At 40.0% G+C, this 12,310-nt stretch overlaps 1 protein-coding gene across 4 annotated transcripts in view; it reads right to left on the bottom strand.

The window, feature by feature from the left end:
- Positions 1 to 12,310, bottom strand: part of ALG9 (ALG9 alpha-1,2-mannosyltransferase) — a 98,394-nt gene that overhangs the window by 65,865 nt on the left and 20,219 nt on the right. For 3 of the 4 annotated variants that reach the window (XM_027036493.2, XM_027036487.2, XM_053204122.1), the window contains exons 7-10: positions 12,040 to 12,127; positions 11,758 to 11,863; positions 4,710 to 4,832; positions 1,650 to 1,804 (exon numbers count right to left, since the gene is read on the bottom strand). In XM_027036493.2, the coding sequence (XP_026892294.2) occupies positions 1,650 to 1,804; positions 4,710 to 4,832; positions 11,758 to 11,863; positions 12,040 to 12,127 (472 nt within the window). The remainder of the gene's footprint in view (positions 1 to 1,649; positions 1,805 to 4,709; positions 4,833 to 11,757; positions 11,864 to 12,039; positions 12,128 to 12,310) is intronic. The other variant, XM_053204123.1, reaches the window with a different exon arrangement.

Here is a 12,310-nt window from a genome sequence, read left to right as displayed (position 1 = left end):
CTTAAACCTACCATAAATTATATATCTAATCATAGATATAAGTTCAGTAGTTTACATATACCATAATGTTATGTATTATGCCAAATTGAGAACATACTCCTATTCAAATAATGGGTATAGATTTGGCAACACTGAAAATGATATGTAGTTGTATTAAAAGACATATTAAGTTAGATGTCAGATTATAACCATCATCAAGTCTGGTACATGATAGGCAAATATGCTGGAAGATGGTTTTGTTATGGTAATAGGGCTAACTTAGACAATGATTTTAAACAATTAAAACTTTATTATCTGCAATAAAGTGCAATTACATTTATAACTAAAATTCTTTCTTAAAACTATAAACCTAACATGGATGAGCCTTAAAAACATGATGCCGATGGGACGCCCAGGTAGCTCAGTTGGTTAAGTGTCCGACTTCAGCTCAAGGCACGATCTTGCCATTCCCAAGTTGGAGACCCGAACTGGGCTCTGTGCTGGCAGCTCAGACTTTGAAGCCTGCTTCAGATTCTGTGTCTTCCTCTCTCCTATGCCCCTCCCCCACTTGTGCTGTCTACATCTCTCAAAAAATAAACATTTTTTTAAAAATTAAAAAAAAAAACATGAGGCTAACTGAAAGCAGCCAGTCACGAGGACCATGTATTTTAGGACTCCATGGGCAAATCTTCAGAGACATAAAGTAGACTAGTGGTTGCATATAGCTGGGAGATATGACAGCTAAGGGGTACAGAGCTTTTGAGATGATAAAAATGCTCTAAAATTGACTGTGGTGATAGTTACACAGACCTGTGACTGTACTAAAAACCATTTAATTCTATGCTTTTTAAATGGGTAAATCATATGGTTTGTGAATTATAGCACTATAGAAGTGTTAAGGAAAAAAAATGCTTCCCTAATTACTCTTTTCTGCCAATTGCAAATGGCAGCAGAGGTCAAAAAGAAGCCTGGAGGGGCGCCTGGGAGGCTCAGTCAGTTAAGCATCTGACTCTGGATTTCGGTTCAGGTCATGATCTCACGGTTCAGTTTGTGGGCTCAAGCCCCGCATCAGGCTCCGCACTAACAGTGGGATCCCTCTGTCTCCCTCTCTCTCTGCCCCTCCCTCAGTCATGAAATGAATGAACTTAAAAAAATAAAGAGAAAGAGAGCCTGGAGGCTTCTGAGACCACAAATACAGATACATCCAAGATAAATTCTGAAAAGGCATTGACCTGGACAGGTTTTAAGCCAGGATTACAAAGTGTCCCATATTGCTAACTGCCTGATGTTATCCCAACACTTGAGAAAGTTTTAATCTGATCTCATAGCTAAGGAGCAGACGTTCCATTATTTCTGCCATGGCGCCACCATCTTGTGGTAGGCCTATACAACGATCTAACCAAATTCCTTTAATAGCAAGCGGATTCTGGTTGGCAATAGAAAGAAATTAACACACCAGTTAACAATGCAAATATGTAATCAGCGTAAGAGTATGATCAACAGCCAAGCAAGCAATACATAAACAATGGTAGTTACTTTAATATGTTTATCAGGTTTATTATATGGATAAAGTATCTTGGGGGAAGAATACTGTAATTTGCCTTTAAGCTTTATGACCAATTTAACAAGTGAAACAGCACGAAGCAAATGTACATTTCCCTGAAACTCACCTGAAGTGCAGAAAGGGCCACAGCACCACAGAGACATATAAGTGGATACACAGGGAAAAGAAATCTCTCCTCTTTGTGAGGCTGGATGAAGAAAATTATAAACCAAATATACATTGGAGCCAAGGTAAGCCAATACGGGTGGCCTAAATTCTGAACTGTAAGACACAGAAAAACATGCACCTTTCACCATGTTAGAATAAAACAACATATTTAGTGTCAGTGTTCTCTTGATCTCAGATGGGAATACACCCTATGTGTATGGCACCCCATAAAATGTTTCAGCTTTTATATTCACACTTTCTCTGATGCAATAAAGGGGTCAAGTAGAAAAAGGTATATACTCCTGAGCTCCCCCAAGAAAGCCAGCCTCTAATGTGAATCACAATACTGGACTTGGCTGGAACACAAATCAAAGTCAAGGGACTGGGTAATAAATCTTAATATATTGGATAAAGAAGAAAAGCCTTCTCTCCTCAGTGAGTCCTGCCACTAAGGTAAAGGTTCCTGAGATTAACCAAAAGCGTAACATAAACTCATTTCTTGGGTTTTAATTCCTATGCTCTATTTAATAGATTAATCTCCTTTCTTATATACCAGTCTGTTGAAACAGATTTAGACCAAAGGAAAGAAAAAGTTGGATTCTCAAACCCATCGTTTTTTTGTCAAGCTACAAATGGCAAAAGAGTCTGTCTCAAAGCAAATATAAAAGCAACTCTTGAAGTTTACTGATGATGTTTGTTCTCCTCTCTCACAATACCCATCCACTCTGAATCTTAAAACTGAAACTAACATATACTCAAGGCATGTGAAAGAATTAAAGCCATTTAATGAGCTCTAAGACTCAAGCACCTGCTGGAAAGTTCCTGTGGTTAGGCACATGAACACTGACCGATAAACCTGCAACCCACGGTGAAGGCATCCCCTACTGTGCTTCTATGAGTGATGATCAGCAGTGCTAGAAATCCCTGGCAAAGGGTAGATCGACAGCGCCCCCTGGTGTTATGTCTACAAAGAGCAAGTTTGGAGGAAAAGCTCAGGATTGTCATCAAGATCCACTTTGGTGTTTCTAACTTATCAGTATTTTTGTAGAAACTCTTTAGGGTTGAAAATTCTTCAAATCAAATACCAGGCTTATCCTTTAAACTTTCTACTCTAAGATCTTACCTTAAGATTTTAGGTGATAATCTATGATTTACATCTTTCCAAGAAGTATTTTAGGTTGGAATTTTCTTGATTACAAAAAAATGAAATCCTTTTCTGTATCTTCAAGGCTAGCAAATATATTTGTAAAATATGGCCTACTGGGGCACCTGGGTGGCTCTGTCAGTTAAGCATCCGACTTCGGCCCAGGTCATGATCTCACAGGTCCTGAATTCGAGCCCCACAACGGGCTCTGTGCCGACAGCTCAGAGGCTGGAACTTGCTTTGGATTCTATCTCCCTCTCTCTCTGCCCCTCCTCCACTCATACTCCATCTCACTCACTCTGAAAACTACACAAACATTTAAAAAACTTAAGTAAAATATGGCCTAACCTGTTTGAATGTCCTCTGTAAAATTACAAAATCATAACCACAGTTGTATCACATGATGAGAAAATAGGTAACTTTCCTGCTTCTTTATGTTTTTCTGGTTTTTTTCTCTTTAAAAGAACATTTTTCTATTATAAAATACACAGAAAGTATAAAGAAAAAACAGCACTCATTTTTTTTTTTTTACTAGGTGGACATGTGTGCAAATTACACATTTTTAAAACAAAATTGGATTCGTACTGTAGAGAACAGCTTAATATGCTGTTTTTATACTTACATCACAAGCATGTCCAAATTCTCTACAAGCATAAATTATCTTTACAGTAAAGAAAAAAAAGTTACTTTTCAAAAAAAAAAAAAAAAAGAGAGATAAAATGATCCTTAGGACATGCAAGGAATGCAGGACTAAGTTAACACCCCAGGTGACAGACAGCTGGATCCAAATGTGGGACATTATGCAAGATGGGTGACCTGATTTCTTTAGAAATCTTCAGGAGGAAAAACAAGAGGAGGGAACCTCGTAAAAAGCTGAAGAAACTTAACATCAAAGTCAGTATATGACCCTTTTTTAGAACCTCTTTTAAACAACTATAAAAAGCTGTTTTTCAGACAGTGCAGGAAACCTGAGTATCAACTGGGTATTAGATATTAAGGAATTGCTGATTTTATTAGGATAAAGGCATTATGGTTATGCTAAAACAAAACAAGTGACTGGAGGCTGCTTTCGTATTCAAATCGTGTAACACAGTGAACTCTACAAACCATTAATAGCAGAAAAGCAGAATGGGGGGCGGGATGGAGAGATCATATGGCATCCAAATCAGACTGAAATGTCTGAAATTAAATCTCTTTCCAAAGCTCATATGAATTTCTGCTCAAATCTGTCTTCCATAAACGAAACATGGGCACCAGATATCGAAATCTGTGACAACTTGAGAAAACACTGGCTGTGCACTACGGAATCAGAGCAAGCAAAATAAATGACAAACCAAACCTTCCACAATAAGGCAAACACAGAAGCAAAACGGAACAAAGAGAAGCACAATGTTTCTCAGGAAGTCCAAAGCTTCTCTCACTTCAGTATCAAATTTGAGGGAAATCCCTGTATGGTTTAGTTTTCAAATTTTTGGTTAAAGTAATTTCCCAAGGAGTATTTACCTCTATGACTTATTATCTTCAACAATTATCCATATTACTACACATTTCTTTAAAAAACCGAAGACTCAAATACTTTCATCTCCTGAGATTTTATGACTGTTCTTGCCTCCCCATGCGGTTCCGTATGCTATCCTGACTTCCTCACTCGAAGAGATATAAAATTCCTCCCTTTGACAACCTAACTTGCAATTATTAACTGAACCTTCACATAAATTTAAATAATCTACAAACACAGAGTGATAATTTGATAAGCCAACCACTGCCATGGGAAGAAAATGGAGAGGAGAATAAGTAGATTCATTTTCACTTCTTGGTAAACATTGTTACTTGCTCTTTCCTCCCCAGAAACCTTCCATCCCTTCCTCCACTCACCATGAAACCTCTGCAGTAGGTACTCCATCAAAGAAGTCAGTGGTAGGACCAGAAGAGCCAAAGCAAAGGCTACGTTAAAATTAAGAAATCCGTTAATTAAATAGAAATACCAGGGTTCTGTACCTGGGGGAAACAAATAAAAAATAATTAGTGGATGCCTTCCCTATCTTTTACAATGCTGGATTCAGAATGTTCTTTGTTCAAGCAATGTTGATGGTCCGATGCCTCAAGTGAAGGAGTCCACAATGGGAACTCAGTTACTAGGGCTCAGTCACACAGGGGAAGCACAAGAGCAGATGAGGGAAAGAGAATGGGATTTGTTACTTTTCCAGAACAAGCAAATAATTTAAATAGCTTAGTGGTGATAATGTGATTTATAATAAGTAATTTATATTTGGTCTTCATCTCTGTTCCTGGCACAGAGCTCCTAAAACCTTTGGAATTTCCTAAGTGGTGAGAGCGATAAGGGTGTCTTCTGGGTCTTCTGTTAATTAGGAGATTTGGGGAAAGCCCTCAGGTGGGGGCGAAGGATGGGGACGGATGGCCAGAACCAATCGTGTGACCTAACTGCCCTGATGGGGCGGTTACAATTTTCAGTCCCACCCTGCTGACCTCCAGGGAGGGAAGAGGGGCTAGCAAGAGTTCAGTCACACCCACGGCCAACGATTTCAGCAATCATGCCTGTGTAACGAAGCCTCCATAAAAACCCAGAAGGACAGGGTCCAGAGAACTTCCGGTTGATGAACACATAGAAGCGTGAGGAGTGTGTACACCTGGGAAGGATGGGAGTTCTGAGCTCCATCCCACACTCCCTGCCCTATGCATCTCTTCCACCTGGCTATTCCTCTGTATCCTTTATAATATCCTGCCCACTAAGCTGGTAAACTTAAGTAAATGTTTCTTTAAGCTCTGTGAGCCACTCTAGCAAATTAAGCGAACCCAAAGAGGGGGTTGCTGGAACTTCCCATCTACAGCTGGTCGGAAGTGACAATCTGGACCGGTTACTGATGTCTGGAGTGTGGCTGTGGCAGGGCCAAGTGGGAGCCGTCTTGTAGGACCGAGCTACTCAGGCCTTTCCCCTTTTATTCTCACCCGTTCATTCCATTTACATCCCTGTCTCTTGGCCCTTGATATGTTTAACCACTATTCTACTGTCATGGGACCCTGTGTTTGGTAAAAAGCAACAATTTGTTTTCCTTAGGAAAATAATGTTCAGAGCCCCAGATCCTGTTTAGAAGTTTTGAGGACTCAGAACGAAACAAAATGAAAACACAAGCCTTACCCAAACCAGTTTCGATTCTTTATCTCAAAATCCTTGAACCCAAATGCGGGACCAGCCCCCCAATGCACATTTAGCAGGCTCTTTATCTGCTCTTCCCCTCTGTGTGATTACTTCCATCAGGCAGTGAATGACACATGCGGGTTTTAATCACTGCATGTTGTGACACCCGCCTTGCACCACAGCAATTTCCTGCAATCAGCACCGCTTAAAAGGGTAATCAGAAGGCAGAGGAACAGTCAGAAAAACCTGACATTTTTGCAGCTTGCACAGCAAAATAAGATTAGAAACCAAACCCGTCATGCTAGAAACATTAAGGGGAAGGGAGGGTGGGGTACCCTAAGTAAAACTCCACTTCAACTGTATGTCACCTTTTGCAAAAGCTCACTCCTTCCTGTCTAAATACATTGATTGCGATGTTCACGAACAGAGCTCCTGTCCCAGGCCAAGTTCAATAGAGACATTCATATTCTTTACCAATACCCATTTGGGTTATAGAAAAGTGATGATTTTCGGGGTGCCTGGGTGGCTCAGTCGGTTGGGCGTCTGACTTCGGCTCAGGTCATGATCTCGTGGTCTGTGAGTTCAAGCCCCATGTCAGGCTCTGTGCTGACAGCTCAGAGCCTGGAGCCTGCTTCTGATTCTGTGTCTCCCTCTCCCTCTGACCTTCCCCCATTCATGCTGTCTCTCTCTGTCTCAAAAAATGAATAAACGTTAAAAAAAATTTTTCAAAAATTTTTTTTTTTCAAAAAAATATCCATCTTCTCTGGATTTTAATATGTAATAACACATTTCTGAAACTGAGTCTCTTAGGAGTCCAGTTCCCAGAAAGGTAGTTTTTTGCATAATCTTCTCCTAACCACCAGTGTGGAAGCAGGGCTGTCAACCTCGGCCCTCCTTTTTTCCAACCAAATTCTGGAAATCTGAGCCTGAGAAGAAAAACCAGAGTGACTAGGGAGAAAGGAGATCATCTTTTATATCATCTTTTATAGATCCTAATAAGCATCTATAGAAAGAAAAAAAAAAAAAGCCTTTCTTTGCTCCTTACAAATACTGTTTTTTTCAGGAAAGCACTTTATTCCCAGCAAATATTGGTCTCTACCACAACTGACTATACCCTCCCGCTTGGGCTGACTACCTTTTTACCTAGGTGTACTATACTCTGAAATTCTGAACCCAAAGCATCAATCTGGTAAACTCAACTATGTTTATGTGTTAGGAACTCCTAGATCAAGTTCAGAGCTAGGCTGTGAACATTTCATAATAGACTATCGCTTCCTGGAAGAACAAGGCAAAAAGTGGAGGATAAGCCAAGGCAGGGAAGGTTCAAGTCACAACAGTCTTAAAAAACAAGGGCAGAAAGAGACAAAAAACAGGGAATTCTCTTACCCAGTGTCCTCCCCTACATGATCAGACACCTGCCTTGAAAAAAGAGTAAAAACTTTCCTCTCTTTCCAGGGAGGTAATTTGATGCCACTTCTCAGAAACTATCAAAGCTCAACTGTGCAGAAAAAAAAAAAAAATGTGTCAGAATGACAAGCTACGCATTAAACTGGTGCAAAGTGTGCAGTGAAAGCTGGAAGCAGGGTGTCTGTAGGGAATGACGCACCAATTCCTTTCATTTAAATGAGCTAAAGGGAACCTTCAAAGAGGCCAGAAGAAGAAGGGATAATGTTTACTGTTCCACCGATTGAATGAAAGGAAGCTATTTTATAGGCGTATAATTTTATAAAACCTTAAGAACTAAATTGTAGTAAATCATCCTTATAAATGTCAAATTTACAACACCCAGAGCAAAGAGACACCAAGGTCCAACAAAAATGATCAGCAAAACAATGAAAGCCCTAAAACAGATCTTGACACCAGTCAGCTCTTGAGTGACTCCACTGGGGCCTCAATCTCTGCTCCTGCACAAATGGAAAACTTTGGGCCTTTAATAAAGGCCATTCGCTTTTGCCTTCTGAAATTTCCTGTCCAGTGATGTGACCGATGTTGATAGAACACATCAACAGGCAGGGATCACGTCCTAAATTGCAAAGTGGCATCGTTGAGCCGACCCACTGTTGTTTTTGAAGGAAGAGCATTTCTCATACCCGCCCTCCCACGCCTTCTCCAGGCCTCAACTCCTCAGAGAGCACCAGTCTTCACTCTCCACATAAAAATACTTATCAACCCCGACATCTGCCAACGCCAAATGTTACAAGGGTACGAAGCAAAATCAGTGCCATGACCAGTCACTTTGTTTTTTGCAACACTAAATTTCACCTCTTGATCTTTGACACCAAAGAGATGCTTTGCCTATGACTTTGCAATTTTATGTCTACACTAAATTTCCTAAATGCCAAGTATTTTTTTCCTTGTCCAAATATTCTTTTTCTTTAACAAGCATGGAGCAATGCTCCCCTGTGAAAGAGAGCCTGCCAGCGTGCATACCACTGTGCCATCGAAGCTCTCTGAGGCTTCCTGATCACCCTCCAAGCCCAGTGTGTGGGCCTTCAGAGGCACAACTTCCTGCACCTTCTTTAGATCAAATCTTATCTTCCTCTATCTCCAACTCACACTGTTTTTGCGTATTCTCTTGTAGAGTCTCAAATGCCAAACTCCAGAGTTTTGCTAAGGCGGTTTTCAGTGGAAAAAACACAGGCTTGGGAGTCAGACAGTCCTGGGCTCTTATCCCATTTCTGCCACCTATTAATTATGTGCAAGTCCCTTGGTTTTATGTGCATTTCCACCTTGGTTTCCATAGCTGGGAATAAGCATAAATAATGCCTCTCTCACAAAGTTTTTGTGAGGAGAAGATGATGTTATATAAAATCTCTCGTATAGAACAGGCATTTGATAAACAGAAGCAATTATAATTTATAGTTGTGAAAAAGTACTCTTTTTCTTTCTCCTGGCTTCAAAAGAGCCAGCTCAGGTCTGGAATATGTCATTCATAGATGCTCTCTGGCCAAGCAAGTATAGAAAGGTCCCTGTGAAAATCAGGAATAATGGAGTATTTATATTATAATCACAACAGAGAAACTGAATTTATCTTGCTCATGTTTGTACAGTTTCTATCTAAAATTAGCTAATGCTGTAAAAAAAAATTCACAATATTCTATTTTTCTATTTTTTTTTTTACTTTTTTTTTTTTTTGTCTCTGCAGTCCCTACCCTGAACATTGTGTTTGTCTGAAATATACCCCCTCTAGCATCTACTCACCAAACATCTACTCTTCCTTCCAGGCTTGACTCAACAAGTCCTTCTGCTACCACCAGATGGACTTGCTGCTGTGATTCCCCATCTTTCCACTATAGTACGTAACACAATTGACTATAATTATCTGCTCGTGTGACTGTAGCCGTATGGGACAGCAAGTTATGAGGACACAAATGCTCAAAGGCAGCTTAGTCCATGTTTCTTTAACTCAAGTCCATTTAACTAATTGTTTAAGTATTATAGGCTTATTTGCTCTTACATCCAAAAAATAGCACTAAGACATGAATGGAGAAACTATCAGCATGATGCATTTGTAACTTTCAGAGAAGAAACCTATGCCTACAATAGGTAATGAAGCACTTGGAGCAGTCAAGTCTAACAAAATAGTCAAAATGATGCCCAATAGGGCACAACATGTATGTAGAGTGAAACAGCTGAAGCTTCCATGACAAAACATATGCTATCTTACTCTCTGATAACTGTACAGCATCTATTAAAAAGTCAATCTTTGATGGGGCGCCTCGGTGGCTCAGTCAGTTAAGCATCCAGCTTCTGCTAGGGTCACGATCTCACGGTTCGTGGGTTCAGGCCCCACATTGGGCTCTGTGCTAACAGCTCAGAGCTTGAAGCCTGCTCGGATTCTGTGTCTCCCTTGCTCTCTGCCCCTCCCCTGCTTGCTTGCATGTGCGCTCTCTAAAATAACCATTAAAAAAATTATTTTAATACCACTATGTAATAACCTATTTAGAAAGTGAAGCCAAGGGCACCTGGGTGGCTCAGTTGATGGAGTGTCTGACTCTTGATTTTGGCTCAGGTTATGATCCCAGGTTTCTGGGATTGAACCCTGAGATGGGCTCCATGCTGAGCACGGAGTCTGCTTAAGATTCTCTCTCTTTTCCCCCTCTGCCCACCCCTCTCCCCCACTCATGTAGGTGCTCTCTAAAAATAAAAAATAATTTTTAAAAAGTGAAGACAGTCTCCCAAAATTAAACTCAAATTAACATAATTTATTCACCTATACATAATGGGTATTTTGCTTCCATAGATTCCATGTAAATCAGTTTCTAACATGCAATCTGGGTCTAAAAGGACAGTCTTCCTTCTATGGTCTTACACAATCAAATAAAATGTTACAAGTAACCTAAAACAAGGGGGAATTAAAAACATACCAACTCTCTCCAGCTAAAGGGAGACATCTAGAGGCGAAAGCTTAAAATTGGGGCTTTTCTCACATTTTGGGGATCTTGAAGTCTTAAAGGAGCCTTTTTAAATTCATTCACTTAGGGAACGCCTGGCTGGCTCAGAGGAGTGTGTGACTCTTGATACCGAGGTTGTGCATTCTGCACCCCACATTGGGTGCAGAGATTACCTAAATAAACTTTTAAAAACATTAAAATTCCTTCACTTAACAATTATTCTCTAACAACGCAGTGTGGAAATTCAAGTCACTAGACAAAACACGGTTTATTATGACCTATTACCTACTGCCATCTAAATGACAATATTCCACAAATTCTGACAGGTCCAATTAAATCTTATTTGTATGCTTACTTCAAATCATCAAATCTGTTGGTCCTGTGGACAAAGTGGCACAGGAAAGTCACGGGCATGGCTTAAACTGGTAAGACACAGGGGTAGTATTAACTTGTTTCACAGCAGAGCCCCAGGACAATCACATATTAAAAAATGCTTCAAGACCTTCAGAAAATTAAGGCAGAAGAAACTACACTTATTTTAATGAAAAATGGTCTCAAAAGATGTTTACTGATTTGGCTGATCTGACCAGGAAGATCTCTAGGACAATCCTCCGTGGCTGTCACCAACACAAATGCCCTGGGGGGCCAAATAAAACCGGCTCAGTGCTGGCTGAAAGAAGGCATTGGGGTGGGGGGAGGGGAGGGAGATGGAGGTAAAATGCAGAATATATTCCCCAGATTAAAGGCATCAGCCCTTTAAAGCTGGCCAAACTACCCACCTTTTTCTCATGCTGACTCCACCATTTGCTCTGCTATTTCTATACATTTTCCAAACTTCCTCTCCTAATCCCTGATACTTAATGCAAATTTTAAAAAGAAAAATTAATACCAAATTAACCACAAGACATCTGGAGGAAGAGACTCCAAAATATTAACAACAGCTATCTGGAGATGACAGGATTATGAATGTTTTTATTTTCCTATTTTTGTTATCATACGGATTTTCTAATGGAAAGACTAAAATGAAAAGTAACTTTTCATTTTAAAAAGTAGCATCAAGAACCACGACACACCGAGAACAACAGACAGGACTAACAGAAATCACATCAATCAGGAAGAAACATACCACAACATACGGAGAACGACAGATAGGACTAACAGAAATCACATGAATCAAGAAGAAACATTTACTGGTTACTTAATCAACGCTGTGCTATAGCTGAATGTCATTTCTTTTTTAAAAAGAATACCAACAAAGAAATGCTGTATTTGCCAAAGAATATTTGATGAAATAAAGAAACCACGTTGAAATGTCAAAGTTTAGGCAAATGAAGCCATCTCCTGCCCTTCCCCAGAGTCCCTAAGGCCTTACCATAAAGATCAGGTCCATGAAGAGTAAAGACATTGTACAAAACAATGTTCAGTGGTGCCACCACCAGCTTCCCGTAGTAGTAGCTGTCAATGACCACCACAGGCACCTGAAACAGAGCAGGAAATAAACAGCAATTGCAGGGGTTTGTTCTGCAAACATTCTCCCAGGGAGAACAGGATAAACTGCAGAATAACAGAATGAACTTCTCATGTTCTCTTTCCTACATCAGAACATGCTTTCATTACAATGTTCAAACAAAACAGGGAAAAAAATAAAACTCACCAGAAAGAGTATTAGGGCCACCAGAGACCAATGAAAGAAACTCTTCCACCTGTGTTTCATGACCAGCAAATCAAAGGCAATGGGTAAACTATTTAACAGAGAAACAAAGTAGGAAATTAAATACTTACAACATAGACTCAAACAAGTCTGATTCACACATACTTCATGCTGAACACAGGGGGAAAAAATGTCTCTAGCAGTTATAGTGAGGAAAGAACACTAGTATATAAGAGGATGTCTTCTCAAAAATACAGTGTTCTGTTTAGAGAGC

This window comes from Acinonyx jubatus, chromosome D1 (genome assembly GCF_027475565.1).
Source record: "Acinonyx jubatus isolate Ajub_Pintada_27869175 chromosome D1, VMU_Ajub_asm_v1.0, whole genome shotgun sequence".
NCBI classification, from domain to species: Eukaryota; Metazoa; Chordata; class Mammalia; order Carnivora; family Felidae; genus Acinonyx; species Acinonyx jubatus.
The sequence above is the reverse complement of the archived record's forward strand: the minus strand, read 5'-3'. Positions and strand labels throughout refer to the sequence as shown.